Here is a 19,494-nt window from a genome sequence, read left to right on the forward strand (position 1 = left end):
AACAATTATATCTTTCTAATTGAAAATAGGATGTCTTTTTAAAAACATTCTAAAATCGAGTATTTATTAAGTCAAATAGAAATAAACTCTAGACGGAGCTACATTTATTAATGTAACTAAATGTCGCCTGCGACTCCGTCCGGGTGGTATTACGAAAACTTAGTAAGTAGCATATGTGCTCTTTCAGTCTATGTTCTATATCTATACCAAATTTCATCGAGATCCGTTGAACAGTTTAGAGATACCCTTTAACAAATATCCTTTCATCCATACGTTAATAATACTCACAAAAACTTTCACGATTATTATATTAGTAAGATTTAATAATTTGAATATTAGAATCCTCAAAGTTAGCAAATAGTATCAATTTTCTAGTCAATTTTTCGTAATAAATCAGTCATTGAACTATTTTCGTCTGTTTTATACACATATGAGTACGTGTTTGACGAATTAGCACAACGCAAGAAAACTAAAATTAAGACAACATCTGAATTTACTTCCGTTAAAATCATGTGTTAATTTTAGAACAATTTAAAACATTTTTGGGAACACGAAAAACCGCCAAAACACATATACAAAACACGTTGATATCCCCCTTATTTTATTTTAAAATTACATATTTTTCTTATCTATATTACTTTGAACACAAAAGTTGCGATGCAAACTTCTTTGAATACTTGACTTGGACCTATAGAACATAGTTAATAATACATCATATTTATATAAATAACGGACAATAAACTTAATTATTATAAAACAATGTTGAACAAATTTATTTTTGACGAAGTTTTTTTTTATTGACCCACAATTTTCATCGATAATTCTTTGGGCATCCCTAGTTTTCTAATGTGAGATGCATTAAAATTGCCAGCTCTAATAGATGCATAGTACTACATATAAATAGCGTAAAGGAATTGGCGCGACCCAGTAATGTATTGTGCGTGCTCTAGATTATTGGTGAGTTTAAATTGAAACAATATTAAATTTTATCAAAGTAAAGTGATAAAGTGTTACAAAATGGGTGCTACAAATTTAGAAAAAATAACATTCGAAGAAGCTTTAACTATGACAGGTGATTTTTTTTTGTTATTAACATTATTGTTAGTATGCCAAATTTATGAAATACTAGCTGTCGCCCGAGACTCCGTCCGCGCGTAATTAAAAAAAAAACTTAATAAGGGTATGTAAATAGATGTTGCTCACAAAATTTCATAAGAATCGGTCAAGCCGTTTCGGAGGAGTTCAAGTTCGAACCCCGTGACACGAGAATTTTATATAATAGATAAGTGGTCAGTGTGTGAATGAATTCGTCCGGCAATATAGAAACGTGAGATTCTCAAATTGACGATGACATATACAAATAAAAACGTATCCAACGTTGAAATATCAACATAAATAATTTTTGCTTTGTTTATAATAATTAATAGCTTTAAATACAGACTTTAGTTTTGTAAAATTTTTATAAATCAACTAATTGTAAATATTTAAAAATAAATTTTGAATGACATTAGGTGCTACTATTAAAGTAAGTACTTCATTCATATTTAGTGACGTTCGTGTTTTGTTATCGATGTTGTAAGCGACGTGCTCAGTTTTTTATCTTATCGATATTATAAATATTCTAAAATTAACATCTCTATAAGATTAATTGTCTCTATAAAAAGCGTGACGATCTTGAATCGGTCCAGTAAGATGATTCGAGTGATAGAGTGTACTTTTTTTAGTTATTTATTGTTTGTTAAAATTATTGCAAAATGATGGTTAAAAAATTAGAAAAGGTGTCGTATGAAGATGCTCTTGATATGACGGGTGAGATTTTGTGAACTTTTTTCAATAAAGTTAAGAGTGAATGTGGAATTTTGTAAATAAGATCAGGTTTTAAATAAAACCTCAACTGAAGGAATTTCTCATAACTTAAGATTCGCGCGCGACTCCATCCGCGTGGAATCGAAGAAAAGTTAATGTGTGCCTTGCGTTTTTCGAGACTATGTTATACATCTATGCAAAATTTCATCAAGGTCCGTTATGGTTTGTTCTTTCCCAGGCTTTGGCAAGTTCAACTATCTTATGTTGGCACTTGTGGGTAGCATGATCATGGGTATGGCCTCCGAGATCTTCTCAGTGTCGTTCCTGGTGACGGCTAGCGCCTGCGAGCTGGGCACTGTTAGCTCGCAACAGGCACTCATAGCCGGCACTCCTTTAGTTGGTAAGTAGTTCTATAATCTATCTAAGTTTTTTTTTGTAGAATAAGGGGTCAAAAGAGCAGCGGGTCACTTGATGTTAAGTGATGTGACGCTGATACAGTCAAAGAATTAAATTCCATTACCATTTAAGGTCGAATATAGTACAGTGAACTTATCTATACAATTATGAAAAGCTATTGACCTAATGGCATTGTAAGTGTCGTATAATATTAGGGGTAGGAAAAATGTCCTCGAGTGTACATCAGCAAAACCAGAGAACTTCAGATGCATCAATTTAGGGTCACTTACTATAGATTTTTTGCCCTAATTACCCAAAAGTCTATTTCTGGACTGTTATTCTTATATATTCCTTTAGATCAGCGATTCCCATAGGGGTCGATATAGACCCCTTGGAGTCGATATTGAACTTAAAACATTCCTATTTCTCTCTCTCTCTAAGTCAGAATGAAAAATAGTAATAAAAATAATTGATTTTAAAAGTAGATAATTTGGCCATGGGGAGGTCTGAGGTAACAGTTCATTTTGGAAAAGGGGGTCACTTGTTCAAAATAGTTTGGGGATCCCTGATTTAGATGGTCTTCTAATCGTCAATAACGTAATGTATGTTTGCAGCATTTTGATACTTCAATGTCTTATTACATCATTGAATATAATCATTATGAAATTAGGGAATGAAAACAAAAAAAAATAATTATACAATTAGATAAGAAATAAAAATAACACGTTCATGATTATTTAACGTTGTATTAACAAGCGTGATGCGATTTAATCTGTATATTTACAATGTCACAGACGTAATATCTCACAGAGTGTAACTATCAACATTTACTGAGAATTTATAGTTAAGATATAGAGCAGTAGTATAACATAGTAGGTGAATGTAATCGTATTTGAAGTGTTTCAACAGTAGAAACCAAACTTTATCCCTTATTTTCAAGGATCGCAACATGGTTTTGTACAATAGAGTCAATAAATCAATTCATCGCTGGTGCCAATGCACCAAGAAAATGTAGGATTCTAAGACCAATTTGTGTATTGACACATCTTGTCTCTAGTGTCCACGGTGTCTCTTAAAGTATTTTTGTTTAATTAATCCTTCACCTTTTTGTTCCAGGTATCATAGCATCGTCCCATTTCTGGGGTTACCTGGCAGATACGCAAGGCAGGCGCAAGATACTGTGCGTGTCGTTGATGGTAGGCTTCTGTGCGGGTTTCGTCGCCACCTTTTCACCGAACTGGATCGTTTACATGCTTCTTAAGTTCGCTTCGTCATGTGGGTAAGTAAATTGTTAAAATAGTTTTTCTTTAAGTAAATTGTAAAACAGATTTTCGACACAGAGATTACCATTTTTTTTTCTTAGATCCCCATTTAAGATTTTCGGAGGACTCCTTGCTTCTACACACCTTTTTTTAATTTTGAACCTTCAACATAATTTCCCGCTATCGTACATCCCAACTGTAATTTCCTTAGACACCTAGGAGCTCATCTGGAATTTGGACATCACTAGTTAAGAAGTAGCTCTCTGTATGTCTTCAATTTGTTGTCCCTTTCTGACAGTGTGGCGGGCACGTACGCGTTAGCACTCACCCTGCTCGGCGAGTGCACGCCGCACACGAAGCGGACTACCATGATTGCATACACCACCAGCATTTTTCTCATTAGCACCGGCTCCATGGCAAGTAAGACTTACATAATGCTATGTTATTCAAATGATCATGGCAGTACCCGAGTGCGTCTGTTTGAAACCCCTAAAAGTGGTACGCAGTGGCGCTAGTCGGCGGCCGGGCATCCCCTAAGGCCAGGCGCCTGCGCTGTCCGTACTCTTTGCACATCCGGATTTAGACAGCTCTCCAAATGATCTTCTTGAATGGCTATGGATAATTCTAGTGCATGAATGCTTTTAAGATCCAACAATGTTGTCAGATTTTTTTTATTACAACAATCATAAAAGCGACTACAGTAAAAATGATATCTGCTGAACGTCTAAACAATAAATTATCAGTTATTAAAACCGTATATTGCCGTTCCTTCGATTTCAGCTTAAATGGTTTTCGTTGTAGTTCCTTTTTATTTTAACTTTTTTTGTGTAAAACTACATTCATGATCTCTCTTATTTACAAATCTTTTATTGCCATTAATACATTCATACTTTAGGTCGGTCGTGTTGAAGTGTGGCATCCCCCTAAAACTAACTTGTTTTTAAATTATTCTTTTAGTTATTACAATACCAGTGCTGCCGCTTACGTTCTCCTATTACATTCCGTACCTGAACATACACTTCAATTCCTGGCGGCTCCTGAACATCATCTACTGCATTCCGTGTGCTCTAGGCGCGCTGGGTGTACTCAAGTCCTATGAGAGTCCCAAGTACCTGCTTAGTGTGGGAGAAGAAGAAAAAGCTCTAGAAATACTGAGAGGAATACATGCTATTAACAACGGGAAGGACGCCGTATTCAAAGTCAGTAGCACATGCAAAATTTATATTGCAATCTCAATAGCGCAAGAGCTATATAGAACACAACTTTAGATTCTAACGGGGCATAAAGGGATGCAAGTTCAAGTGCTTCAATCGCAATGGGCTCACCTGATATCTACCATAAAGTTTGAATCTTGTAATACTCTATAAATAATTCAATTGAAATTTTATCTTCACCATCGTTGTACAGAATTGCGTTGACCGATTGATGTTCGTATATTTTATTTGCTTATATACTCGTAGTACTAGTATTTAATCCTGACCTACATATAATAAAACACTGTAATACTTTACGTACATATATTAAGTGGTTTATTATCTAAAATATTAAACGATGTAATTCACTTTTCTACAATATGCAGTAATAACAGCTACTTAGGTAGCCTTGACTTGATTTTTAAAATTTTCCAGGTGACGTCAGTGATCTTAGATGAAGAGAGAAAAAAGAACGTGGTGGGTTTGTGGGCGTCGCTCAAATCGCAAACCACTCCCCTTCTCAAACCTCCGCTGTTGAAGAAAACTTTGCTACTGTCTTTATTGTTTATCATTGTTTATTTTTGGTAAGATTTTCATTAACAACTGGACAGTTATAAGAATAATATAAAGTGGCAAACGAGCGAGGGGTCGCCTGAATTCGCCAAAATGGCGAAGCGACCCCGGCCCGTAGACATCCGCAATAGCAGACGCGTGGCCTACCGGAAAATACGGGAACGGAAAAATGTTTTAAATTAGGCATCCGGTATGCACACACATCAGATGAAACGCGGAATTACTTCCACTTGACGCCTGTCTTCTGTGTGGTCGTGGTATTGCATCTGTGATGTTGTCACTGGCGTCTACCATATTTAATGTTTGATTATATATAGTTGCCTAATTTATTTAAGAGCGTTAATTGTTTTAGTTTGAACCCGTACATGGTGTGGCTGCCGTACATAGCAGACGGAATCATGCGCGCCATAGAGCGTGACGACGGCAACATAACATTCTGTCAGATGCTGCAGACATCCCTTGACGTCACTAAAACTCAGGTAACGATTTGATTATCTACAGTTTATTAAACAAGCATCGCCATTTCGAGGCCGAAGCTTTCAAAATCTAGCTCACTATAAATGGCAAATATTATAAATGTCTAACGTTCTTTATTTCAGAGCTTTAACAATCTTCACTGTCCTGTTCAACGCTTTATAAATATAAAAACGAATAGATTTAAAAAAAAATTATGGTCGAGGAATCAAATATTGTACCTATAAGTTTTTAATGTTCATTTAATTGAATATATGGTTTTTAATGTCGTTATATTTGATTAATTTCAGACGTCGAATTGCGGCTTGGATCAAACCGCCATGATTATGGTGTTCTGTATAGATGTTTTCATGGCTATATTGAACATAATCCTGACCACAATTATGAGTTGTACTGGAAGGAAAACACTTCTTATTTCATTACAGGTAAAGTTCTACTTAAATTGCTGTAAATTCATTCTGAACTCTCAATTTCTATGAGAAGATCTCCTACATTAATCAAAAGTTTTCCAGGTTCTTCAATATGTCGTCGATAGATGGCGTTTTTCTTAACGTTATTTGATTTCTTAGCTCCTTTACCTTCAAGTTATTTATTTTCACAGCTGCTGTCAGGGGTGGCAGGTCTACTGGTGAACTTAAGCAGCAGTTGGATCGTGAGTAACATCCTCTTCATCATCTACGTGTCAGGAGTTCTCAACTTCGGCTTCCTCGCCACCTTCGTCGTCGATGTTTTCCCTACATATGTCAAGTAAGTAAACGTTTTTATGTAAATGGTATTATTGGAGCCTAGCGATGCTAAAGATAACGTCTATAGTCTAAATACTAACAAAAAACTTTCAAGTACTAAGTTAAAAAGGATGAACCAATTCATAGTGCAATCATTAATCATATCACAATAATTTTATATGCACAGATTTATTACATGTGACGTTTATGTTGCAGAGCGATGGCGGTGTGTCTGTGCCTGATGGTGGGGCGCGGCAGCTCGGTGTTGGGCATCAACATCCTTAAAGCGCTGCTGATCAACCACTGCCAGCTTTCCTTCTATTGCTTCGCTGGACTTGCTATTGGTTAGTATACTATTAGTGGTAGCTATCAACATGACTTTGATAGTGACGAAGTACTATCTTAGAATGTACGTTTTGGGGATCGTATAAAATCACTTCAAAGACTAAGAAAAGGTTTCTTCTTACTCGAAAGAACTAGAAAGACATTCAAAAGTGTTAATTAACTGCTACAAATGTTAAACGGTTATAGCGTTTTATAGATTATTTTTTCAGTTTTATGATTCACTGAGTAAAAGAATAGTTGTGAACCAAAATAAAACTCTAGTCAATCGATATATTTCTTTATGGTTTCTTTTTAGTTTTAATCCATTATAAACGAATATTCCTGAAATGGAGTAGTCAAATCTGATATAAGTAATTAACTCTGGTTATTGTCTGTAACGGACCGCCGATGGGGCAGAAAAGTCCTAGAGTGGCGGCCACGGACAGGTCGACGTAGTGTAGGTAGGCCTCCTGCAAAATGGACCGATGACCTGGTCAAGATTGCGGGAGTACACTGGATGCAGGCGGCACAGGACCGGGCATTGTTGCAATCGATGGGGGAGGCCTATGTTCAGCAATGGATGAACTCAGGCTGATGATGATGATGATTATCTATATGTATTATCAATAAATACATTCTTTTCCAGTTGGAGGGCTGTTAAGTTTTCTGCTGCCATCGGACTTAAAGAAAAAGAAGAACGTCGAATCTTGATTTGTTATTTATAAGCATTTTATACAAGCGATATACGCTGGCTGTGATATTGTCATTTAGTGAATACAGAACGAGAGAAGTAATAACAGTCTTAAAATAAAGAGCGTAAAAATTTTGTAAAAACAATACACTAAAGTATATATTTAAAAGAAAATGTTGTAATATGCTAATCTTTACTATAGAATTCCCTTAAAGCAATTGTTTTGTTCTTTATTGTTGTCTCTTTTTATCAAAGAGTATGAAAGAGATGCCAACATATATGTAAACAAATAAAAGTGGAAGTCAAAATTATGCGGTACTCGGTTTGTGTGCCCTGAACTATTTGGTGAAATATTTTATTAACATTGTTTTGATGGTACTGCGTTACTATTTATTTGAGTAACTTATTTTTTGAAATAACACTTTTCTTATGAAATGATTAGTGATCAAAACAGGGAAAGTTGTGAAGAACAGTTGCAAAATAATGTTTCGGAGGTTATTAAAAATGTAATATAAAGTATATATGTACTATATTTGTGATATGTTTATATGATACATTGAGGTTTTTAAAATAAATATATATTTTACAAAAACATCGATTTATTAATTTCACGATTTATTGTAAACCTTTTCTTGTTAATTACATCATTTTGAACTAAATATAATATAAAAATATTGATTAAAATTGATCTACCTACACTTAACTTCTATATTAAGAATTTTGAACCCTAAACCTAATCAAATACGTTCCAAATCAGCATAAAGCTGTGACATTGACATTTCGATGATCAATTTTGTTTTTTATTTGTACCTACAAAAAAGTTCTATTCAATGAAAATCTACAACATCTCGTTCATTTACATCGCCAAAAGGCGACAGATTACACGTACTCTTACTATGTAATTAGATAGGACTTATGTACAATATGTTTACATTAAAATCAGTGATATATATATTTGTGTATATAACGGTTGTCTGTCCGTTAATTAAAGTACAGTGTCATGAAAGAATAGATATTAAAAAATACGATGAAAATGGTAAGTTTAGAAGCTAGAACGATAACTTGTTTAACTTAATTTCAATAATTCTTTCACAAATAGAAATCTTTTTAAAACGATACTTTTATTAGTCGAATATTAATCCATGTAAGTCTAAAACCCTGGTAGTGTTTTGGACCCTTGGACTGGTTTTATAAATTTACATAATTCAACTACGAGTTAAATGTTGCACATAGAGTTGTAAACCCTCAGTAGGGATTCAGATCTTTACTTAGGAACATCTTAAGAAAAGCAGTCCCTATGTACCTCGGCACCACATATTTACCTGCAGTCATTGCGTCGCGTCATTGTAATTATGTACTTTCGTAGAACACATCCATAGTCCACCGCCGTGCGAAGTGTGTCCTCGGAAAGGTATTTGTGTCCCCAAGGTGCAGTGTCCTGCGCATGTGCGACCAAACTCTAACAATCTTCTGTGTCATCTAGAAGATTCTGGAAGTATTGGTGTATGCTGCTTTACTGGTCAGCATCATGCAGGTACCTATTTTATTGATTAACAGATTTCTTTCTTCACAATCGTTACTTTAAATGGCTTCCACAAAAGCCATATAAAACATATTGTTATTTTTTTTCGACGGGAATAAGAGAAGATAATATTAGAGTAATGATTATTTGTGAATGTTTTTTTATCTTCAGCGGAATCAGATCGCAAAATGCGCACGTCTACAATGTGCATAGAAGATATGAAATCTGCTCACAAACTGTCACATCAGAAAGTCGCAGACTGGCTCAGAACAGCAGAGCAATTGTTAAAAGATAACCTCACCATTGTGGACAACAATGCACCTAGTTATGGACATTATTTGGTGAATATTTTACGTGTCTAAAATGTATTTTTTTTAATAGTCATATTTTGCTTTAATAATATAAATATTTCATTTTAAATGTACAAAGAAAAAAAAAAAAAAAAACACCGCTAACGCCTGTTAAAATAATAACGCAATTTACGTTTGAGTAAAAATTGCCAAATGTTTTTTTTTTTAATTCAGCCTATTGTAAGGTGCATAACAAATTTATTTAATATATTAATTTATAAATAACAATTATTATTACAGTCGACGGTGATATACGACGAACGAGCAAAAGAGTTGGCTCGTGGTGGTTTGCTGAATATGTTCGCTGCGCAGGAATTGAAGTCTCGCCAGGCTATCTCTGATGATGAATTGTCTTTGGGGCTCACCGATCACACAGATGGTATATATTTTTGTAACTTTTATGCACTAGAATAAACTCTGTAAAATAGGAGGCAACAAGATGTTAAAATAAAAAAAAAATGCAGCTTTTTAACCCTAAGTACGAGTTTTATCATATACTAGTGCGATTTTCAACAACTCTGGATATTTAACTTCACTAAATATAACATGTAATAAAAGTAGGCTTTTTTTTTTTTTTTTAGGACCATATTGCTCGCCACTACCTAATTGTCCATCGACAGACAGCCAATACAGAATTTTAAGGGGGGAGTGCAACAATATTAAAAACCCGAACTGGGGCGCCGCTAACACAGCCTTTGAAAGGTTGCTGCCTCCTGACTATAATGATGGTAAGATTAAAATTATTAAGATTCTTTAAAAGGAAATAAGATATCTGCAAGGTATCTTCTATTATAGCCACTGTTTATGAACCAAGCTTCCAACCAAGAATGATTCAAGTAAAAAAAAGTTAGTACTTAACTGATTCAGTCAGTTTCAGTAATTACACTACGGTTAGGATGAGACTGCTATGCAGAAATAAAAATTCCGCATGAACATTAAAGTAGACTCTTCATCCTCAGGTATTTGGGCGATAAGGAAGTCATCTTCAGATCTTCCCCTGCCCAGTTCGAGGACAGTCAGCCGTAGAATTCTATTGGACGCCAGCAATCCCAGCCGCACGCACAATCTCATGTTCATGCAGTTCGGACAGTTCATTGCACATGACATCAGCGCAGGAGTCATATACACGGCAGGTAATTTAGAAGAAAAACAAAACGGTATCAAGTTTTATTCACACAGTCCACACTACAGATATCTGCATTTATCGTACAAAATCTAAATTTCGTTCTATTTTACTAAACACAGAAAAACCACCTAGCGATTCTAAGCTCTAGTTCAGACACGTACGTTTGAAACAACTAAAATTGTGGTGGTAAGACGCAGGCGATTGTTAAGCGATTTGCGTCTACGAATAGTGTTATAACGAATAACTTACTGTCGAAGCGATCCGTAGTGGTCTCAGATGTTGTGGTGAACGCCAAAGAAAGACAAGGGGCGCCGTACGATTATATTTTCTAGCGGTTTTGTGGCGGCTAGGGTTCACCCTGGTTACTGGTCATTCTCATAGAGAATTAACTGTTAATTTTCGTTCTTCTGTACAGGAGATAACAAGCCAATATCATGCTGTACCGGAGATGGCGAGGCGCCCCTTCCTCCGCATCTCCAGCATTGGGCCTGTGCCCCCATTCAAGTTGAACCCAACGACCCCTTCTTTGATCACTTCCAACATCGCTGTATTAACTTTGTTAGGGCACAACTGTCGCCTGCTGGTGATTGTTCTGTTGGATATGCGAAGCAGGTGGGTATTTACTTCATATCACGTTTTTTGACCTTTAACTTTGACCTCTTGACCTTCTTTCTCACACTCGATGTGCACCTCGAAAAAAATTGGCAAATAATTGAATAAAGGAGATATAAGGAAACAAATCTAATTGCAAAACGAGACCATGCTATTATGTCAATGGATTGGAGTCATTAAAAATAACCTGTAGATAATTATTTTAATTTCAGATGAACGGCGCGACTCATTATCCAGACTTGTCCCATATTTACGGCAGTACTAAAGAAAAGACAGATTCCTTAAGAGCTCCGGGAGGTTTACTCAAAGTATTCAAAGATTATGGCAGAGATCTTCCACCTGCTACTGATAGAAAAGAATGTTTGACAGACAAAGAAGGAGCTGTTTGCTTTGACTCAGGTATATTTGTATTCCTTTTCATAGTTATTAAATACAATCTACAGATAGATATTAAGGATGGGTTAAAAGCACAATTAATAATAATAATATTTAAACTGATCTTTGGATATTGATTTGAGTTCCTTAGTTTTAATTCCGTTTAATATTTCAGGCGACAATCACGCAAATCAAATTCTATCTCTTACTGTACTCCATACCATTTGGACGAGAGAGCACAATCGTGTTGCGAGAATTCTCGCCAAACTCAATCCGAAATGGACAGAAGACACGGTGTTTATGGAGACCAGAAGGATACTTCAGGCAGAATTTCAACATATCATTTATAATGAATGGCTACCGTTGCTACTTGGTTAGAATATCGATGTACATTATTTATATCATTGAAAATACTTTGTTAATGCATCATCAGTGAGCTTTCGCCGTTTTCAAACAAAAAGCAAAACTAGTGTACTCTATACAGAGTTTCAGGTCTTAGAACTGTGAACGAAAAACCTTATATTTTTAGCCGAATTCAAAAAGAAGGAGGTTATCAATTCGACTGTTTTTTTATGTGTGTTACCGCGATGCTCCGCCCCTGGTGCTCCGATTTTGATAAAAAATATTTTAATCGAAAGGAGGTGCTAGCAGATGGGTCCCATTTTTCTTGATTTTTTTAAATAACTAGAAGATTAGATTAGATTATATAAGATCAATTTTTAATTTTTTTGTTTCGCTGGAATATGTATTATGGCTCATCTATCCTAGGGTTTTCATAATACAGACTGTTGATAATTATTTCTTTCAGGTCCTCAAATCATGCGCGAATTTCAACTGCTTACTTTACCCGGATACTCGCCAGGATACGACCCTCAAGTGAACCCATCACTTACAGTAGAATTCTCTGCGGCTGCGATGCGATTCGGGCACTCTATTGTTGATGGGAAGATCATGTAAGATTCTTTTACAATTCAGGCAGGGTTGTCATATGAATATAAATATTTTTAAGCCTAATTTTTGTCTTTTGAATTTTGTTTCATCAATGCAAATATAGCAATTTAATATCATATACATTACAGGGTACCTAATCCAAAAAGTGGCGAAATCTATGAAACTATATCCATACCAGAAATAATGCACCAGCCTTCACGATTACGACTTTTGCCTTTTCTGGATAGAATTCTGATTGGCCTTTCAATGCAGCCTATGCAGTCGGTTGATCCATTTATTACGGAAGGGGTAAGTTAATTTATACATAACAAATGACTGATTTTTAAAAAGTTTCGGAGTTGAGGCAACCATAACTTATTTTGTTTTTAAAAAGCCAGCCAGCCAGTTATAAAAAAGCCCATCCTGTTTGTCAGTCTTTTATATCTCTTGTTTATATCCATAGAAAATGTTCTCAAAAGAATTGTTATTAGATTAAGTAATTTTTGTTTTTCAGTTGTCTCGTTACATGTTCCGTGGCGTGAAGCCTTACGGGCTAGACCTTGCTGCTATCAACATCCAGCGCGGCAGGGACGTCGGCCTGCGTCCCTACAACCACTATAGAAGACTCTGTGGCCTTAAGCCCTTCACCAACTTCAAGCAATTCAGTCCTATTGTATGTAGCTTTACTTTATTATTATCTATCTATTGCTTGACCTTCACATCTAGCCCAAGGATCAGTAGCTTTTTTTCAAAAGCTAAGAATACTCGTCTAGATTCTGCTTAGTCTTATGACCGTTCTTCTTTTGTTAATGCAAAAAAGATATATAAATGTATAAGTTGGTATGTAATTCTTAAGGTCCATTGCACAATCATGATTAATTAGTAATACGGTAGAGTGCATTGGTTGGGAGAAGACACTATAGTCACAAAGCAAGACTGTGGTACTCCAAAAACTGATTAATTATTCTTACGGATAGAAAAGTTAATATCCTGAAATAAATAATTTTTCGGATAACCAAGTTAACTTGGAGAACAATACCGAACATTAGAAACATTAGAAATTAGAAACTACATAGTTGACTACAGTCTATAGTTGATTAAGACTTCCTTGATTTTAGACTGCACAACGTCTTTCATCAGTTTATCAAAGTCCAGAAGACATAGATTTATGGATTGGTGGTCTCCTAGAAGCACCTGTAGAAGGAGGTGTAGTTGGACCGACATTCGCCAACATCATCGCTGACCAGTTCACCAGGCTTAAGAAAGGGGATCGATATTTCTACGATTATGGATCAAATATCAACCCTGGAGCATTTACACCAAGTACGTATTTCGTAATTCCGAAAAACTTTTACCGTTGGTTTCTGAGACCAAAATATTTATATCAAACATGTTGTTATCCCGTCATTATCTTTGGCAAAATGAAGAGAACTATATGTTTCAAACAAGGTTTTTGGTCCCACGGTTAATTAGTCAATACTATTTTTTTTATTGCAATGATGGATGACTCAGAACTCATTTGGTACATTTGGCACCATATTTTAAGCTTACGTTACGAGGAAGACGATTGGAAACTAATGAATTCTTCGATGGATTGATATTTTTAGGTCAACTAGCAGAGATCAAGAAAGTTACGTTTTCAAGTTTGCTTTGTGATAACAGAGATGGCAAAGAATTTACTTCACAGACGCCAAATGCTTTCCTAAGACCAGATTTACCTGGGTAAGTATCTTAATTGGTTTTTACTTTAACTTCGCCATGAATAAATATTAATACAAAAACATGAAATGAACTAATAAATATTTATTTAGTTTGATACATTTTCTGAATTTAATTCAAGATTTTACAAAGGTTCTATGTGATATATGTCGGATTTTTTGTAAAGACCTTTATAATTTTCAGAAACGAACCGGTACCATGCGACAGTCCTCTTATATCAAAGGTGGATTTAACTAAATTCAGAGAGATTTAAACAAAACTTACCAAATATTGAAACCAAATACCACAGGCCGTAACAGAAAAAATAACAAATAATACGTACAGTATCTTGCAATTTTTTGGATTGTATTTTTCTATTTGTCACAGCGGTTTAGAAAATGGATTAGTCAAACAGTTTGGTATACAATAGTGAATTTATGTGATATTTCCTTTATTTCTTATTTCTTTTCAAAACACTTTTATTTTTTTTTAAACTCATATACATACAAATGCTTTTGTTGCAAATGTTATACTGATTTAATTTTTAATAGCTTATAATTTTGCTTGTTATTTTCTTTTTGCAACATAAGTATTTGTTGTATTTGTACTTATATTTGTTATTACCATCTCATATTTATGTTATATGGTATTACTTATCTATGACGTCATAGTTACCCGAGCTTTGGCGGATTGGATACTCTTTGAATATTTTTTTTATGTTAACTTTCTTTGGTTCCTTTTCTTTCTTATAATTTAAAATTGCATATTTTCATTATTGTAGGAATAGATCTGTACCTGATTCAATGATTTTTCAGTCATAAAAAATCCAAGAATCGGGGGTTTAAAGTATTGTGTGATGGATGGAAAAATACAATTTTGCTTGTTTTAGTTGATTTTCGAATGAATTTTGTTCAGTTAATTAATTTTTGATTCAATTACTATCTTCAAATCGCAAAGATTGTTAATTTTGTTTATATAAATTATGTTATTTGTAACAGTTTTGTATGAAATTGTATAATTGCTTTTGTACACTATCTTAACATTCGCATGCTAATAATAAATATTTTACAACTTTTATACGAACAGAAAAAAATATCTTTTGGTATCTTTCAGCCTTTATATAAGGGGTTCTATAGTCTGGTAGGATGCGAGCGGTGTCGTCTTTTTTTTACCAACTTATAAAAGATGGAGGTTATTTTGCAAGTGACTGTACACAACTTAGTTTAGTAGTTTGTATAAAAATGGCTGTGGTTTTTATTTATAACTTTTATTAATTGTTTAATATTTGGTCGATGAAAAGGAATATTTCTCCTTGAAATTTTTTTGTATTTAAAAGTTATGTTATTCGTTTTACCACAAGTAATAAATGTAAAAGTCATTTTAAAAATCAATTAATTATTGTATATTTTTAAATGATTTCAAGTTAGTAGTTATTATTATTCTGGATATTTATAAAAAAAGAATTATGGAAATTGATAATTAATTGATTTTAAATTAAAAACAAAGACAAACAAACTTTTAGTAGTTTTATTACAAAAATAACAGTGGTAGTTCCCCCAACAACAATATTTGTTGGGTGCAAGAATTGGCCGGCTCGACCGGTGCAATACCACGACCACACAGAAGACAGGCGTGAAGTGGAAGCAATTCCGCGTTTCGTCTGATGAGTGTGGTCCCGGAGGCCTAATTTTAGTCCTCTTTCCCTTCCCACCTTTTTCCTATTAGGAAAAGATGGGAAGGGGAAGTAGATTTGGCGGAAGATGGGACGCAAAGGAAGGGGAAATATTCTCTTTCTGTGCGTCCCCTTATCCGCTGATTAAAGGTAGGCAACGCGTCTGCATTTGCGGATGTCTATGGGCAACGGTCGCTACACTATTTCGACGAATTCAGGTTTCCGTTTGTTTGTTTGCCACCTTTTAATATATAAAAAAAGTTGTCCCTATAAGAATTCACGTTTCAGTTTTTCCAATTTAGTAGACTTCTATTTTCGATAACGTGAATATATTTTTTTTACATTAATTTAAAAATAACTATTCATTTACTAAATATGATTGTTTAGATGGATGGATGTTTGTTTGAAGGTACCGAGATTTGGCACAGATGTAGAACATAGTCTGGAAGAACACATAGGCTACTAATTAAGTTAACAACATAAAAAATATATAACATGTTTTAAAAAGAAAATTTAAAACAGAAAAGAAGCATTCTCGTAAACTGAAACAACAATTATATGTTTAAATTAATTGACAATAACTATTAGCAATACAAGTTGTAATTGTAATTGATCGTTAGAACAATTGATTGCTTTAGAGTCTCTCAAAGTTTACTGCTAGCTCCCGATTCGATGTCTATAAATGAGGTCACAAGACGACCTTATAATAAGATAATGCATTGTGATAATGCATTCTGTATAGTTATTAATAACTTGTCGCCCGCAACTCCGTCTGTGCGGAAAAAAACTTAATTAGTAGCCTATGTGTTCTACCAGACTTTGTTTTAAATCTATGTCAAATTTCATCGAGATCCATGCTGTTGATGTGGATGTACCTTGTAACAAATATTCATACATCCATCTAAACATTCGCATTTATTAGTAAGATTCTAATAACTAGTGCGTTTACCATTTAATTACCTATACAAGTTATGTAACGATGCAAAAGGAGTAATATTTTTCCTTAAGTACGATGAATTTTTCTATAGACGTTGAGCTTCTGCTTAACTTTTAAATTATTTATAAAACACTGGTATTAATCTCGGAATGTTTTTATACGTGGAAATAACCTGCTTCCACTGTGAAAATAATCACAGCCAAAAATATACCTAATTGTGCTTATTAGACAAAAAAATATGTTTTTGCACAGACGGTGGAAACCACGGTAAGAATTTTTTTCTGCAGACATTTTAGAGAGAAAACTTATCCTATTTCATCTTTTTTATGAAGTTTCACCTGTTACCATATTTAGAGTGACAATTCAATATTAAGATGACATAAAACTGATCAGGTGATAGAGCTGGCAGGTGGCATAAAACGACATAACCTTATCGAATTTGGGCTCATTTAAATCGTCTTAATGAGTCAATTTTACTTCTTTTAATTAACCAGTAATAAATATTATTTTTTATTATTTAATTTTATTACAGTTTTAGTACTAAGTATGTGTTTGGAATAATTAAAATGTTCGTATAAAACAATAAAATCGATAGTATCATGAGTCAGTGGAGTGTTGCCATTAAAAGCCTTCGTAATTTTCTTCTAATAACATTTATCGAACCGCAAACAAACCGAGACATTGACACACACGTGGCATGGCGGACTTATGACATACGAATACTTAAAATAAAATTTAATATAACACAACAAGAGTTGCGTGATAACTTTAAGGTGTTACAAAATTATTGAATTGCCAAATTTCACTATTATTATAAAAATAGTTAATATTATAAAAGCGAAAGTTTAGATTGATGGATGGATGTTTGTTTGAAGGTATCTCTGGAACGACGCAACATATCTTGATGAAATTTGGTTTAGATGTAGAGCACAGTAAGGATATCCAGATCATGGATATGTGTTCTACATAGCCCATTTATTAAGTTTTGTTCCCGTGTAGAATCCAGTGCGACAGTTATTTAATATGACAGATCACATATTTGCACATATTTTTCAGTTTTCCTTTTTCTTTATGACAATATATCTAAAAAGCATTTTTTCCAAATACAATACTAGCATTAAAGGAGAGTAGATCGACGTCTACCATTAGCTGATAACGACAATTCTTTTCCCTTAAAGAATTCCCGCTTAGCAACAAATGTAACTGAATTCTATATATAAATACCAAGACAAAAATACGATAACGGATAAGTTTAGCTTCCACGATATAAGATGTATCTCTCCCATGCATCAATGACATTAAATAAAAAAGTTGTGCGTGTGTCTGACTGACTCGCGCTTCGCTGAATCGACGCGCCCGACGATAAATTAAACGCCGAATATTGTCCGTTAAGTTACGCTGAACTTAAGGTGCATTCACACAACCGGATGAGTTACGCGAACTTCTCGATTCCACTTCGGAATTAATCATAAGTCAACCTTGTGGGAAGCCCTTTTTCTTCCTTGACTATTCGCGCTGCAAAGGCCTTTATAAAGCTTAGTGATCTTTAGGACAATATTCGTTGATAATTGAACATGCCTTTAGGTTAAGATACTAGTTTACGGAGCCATTAGTGCGTACATATTCTGAATCTCCTTTTATCTTAATAAAACCTTGTCAGGAAAGGACTTAAGTACTTTTGTTTTCTTTTTATGTTATTGTTAAAGATGTGTTTGACGTATAAAGGTCATGAATTCATTATTTTTAATTGTTACAATGTTCAATAGATATTGTAGACTCTTGTGAATAGATTATTTTTTTATTATGTTACACATTCATTATGACCTTGAATTGAAACTCTGATCTAAAAGAAGTTATTTCAATTTTTTTTGTAGAAAAGCATATTTTTATGTTACGTATTTACATGGTAGAAGAAGTTAAACCTTAATTCTGCACCTCTATGAAAGGCCTAAAACATCACCTTACCAATTTTATTTTACTCGATTAAATTTAAGAAGCCTCTCGACATATATATCTAATGGATACGTACGCGACGTGACTAAACGCTCCGTTTTCGGTAAGTCTAGTGCGACCTTTACCTTAGGGATCGCTTATTAAATTCATCAAGTATGAAGTCAAGTAACGCATGTTCATTTTGGGGGCGCGGGCTCAAACACAGACACGCAAATTACTTGATCCTTACTTTTGTTTCTTCGAAAATTTCCAACAGAGTACTGTCGTGTAAAAAAGTGCTTAAACGGATTTATTTAATTCATATTGCTTATTTTCATACTAATGGTGACAATAATTTATGGTCTTAGAATTAGAATTTTTATAACAAGAAAATTAATAGACCACACTTTTTTACTTAGTATTTTGACATTTAGATTATTATATTAGATTTTCGTAGATTCTATCTATCTATAGATATTTGTAACATTTATAAACAGCTTGAATTGAATAAAATCAATAACATAAAGGACTTTAATTAAATAAAAAAATTGAATATTTTCGATAACACTTTTGTGCACAACATTCCAGGTTCAAAGTCGAGGTGTGCCTTAACGTTACATGTACAGAGTTTGATTTATGACTTGACTGTACACAGCACACGGTCATCGGTCAATGCCGGAGCCTTGACTCCTGCGGGATTCGATTCCGGGATACGGTGTTTTATACACTTTGTCCTTTTTGAGTTTTTGACATTTTTAAATTAGTTTTCAGACGTTTTAATGAGGTTGTATAGTTATTGTATTTAAGTTTTTCTTTTAACATGTCTTTAAAATGTTTTGAAAACGTTTTCTGTCAGCTAAGACAGTGAAGCTTTTGCACATGAAAAAAAAACTTAA

General features: G+C 34.1%; 2 protein-coding genes across 3 annotated transcripts; both read left to right on the forward strand.

The window, feature by feature from the left end:
• Positions 1–1,011: 1,011 nt before the first annotated feature.
• LOC106711837 (putative transporter svop-1) lies at positions 1,012–7,957 on the forward strand. Of its 2 annotated transcripts, none has more exons than XM_045679250.1 (11): positions 1,012–1,072; positions 2,045–2,206; positions 3,319–3,481; positions 3,763–3,884; positions 4,422–4,663; positions 5,093–5,241; positions 5,583–5,709; positions 5,995–6,129; positions 6,306–6,451; positions 6,646–6,773; positions 7,400–7,957. In XM_045679250.1, the coding sequence occupies exons 1-11, from the start codon at positions 1,018–1,020 to the stop codon at positions 7,462–7,464; spliced, it is 1,494 nt and encodes a 497-aa protein (XP_045535206.1). In that variant the 5' UTR covers positions 1,012–1,017; the 3' UTR covers positions 7,465–7,957. The 2 variants fall into 2 exon arrangements, with proteins under 2 accessions (XP_045535206.1, XP_045535205.1); XM_045679249.1 differs by lacking the exon at positions 1,012–1,072 and adding an exon at positions 1,716–1,809.
• A 376-nt stretch (positions 7,958–8,333) lies between these two features.
• LOC106711824 (chorion peroxidase) lies at positions 8,334–14,331 on the forward strand. Its single transcript, XM_045679498.1, has 15 exons — positions 8,334–8,480; positions 8,811–8,978; positions 9,138–9,307; positions 9,557–9,695; positions 9,898–10,044; positions 10,276–10,449; positions 10,858–11,054; positions 11,267–11,453; positions 11,605–11,802; positions 12,238–12,382; positions 12,509–12,668; positions 12,874–13,032; positions 13,478–13,682; positions 13,967–14,081; positions 14,262–14,331. The coding sequence occupies exons 1-15, from the start codon at positions 8,360–8,362 to the stop codon at positions 14,329–14,331; spliced, it is 2,355 nt and encodes a 784-aa protein (XP_045535454.1). The 5' UTR covers positions 8,334–8,359.
• Positions 14,332–19,494: the final 5,163 nt, after the last annotated feature.

Source organism: Papilio machaon, chromosome 9 (genome assembly GCF_912999745.1).
Source record: "Papilio machaon chromosome 9, ilPapMach1.1, whole genome shotgun sequence".
Lineage (NCBI taxonomy): Eukaryota > Metazoa > Arthropoda > Insecta > Lepidoptera > Papilionidae > Papilio > Papilio machaon.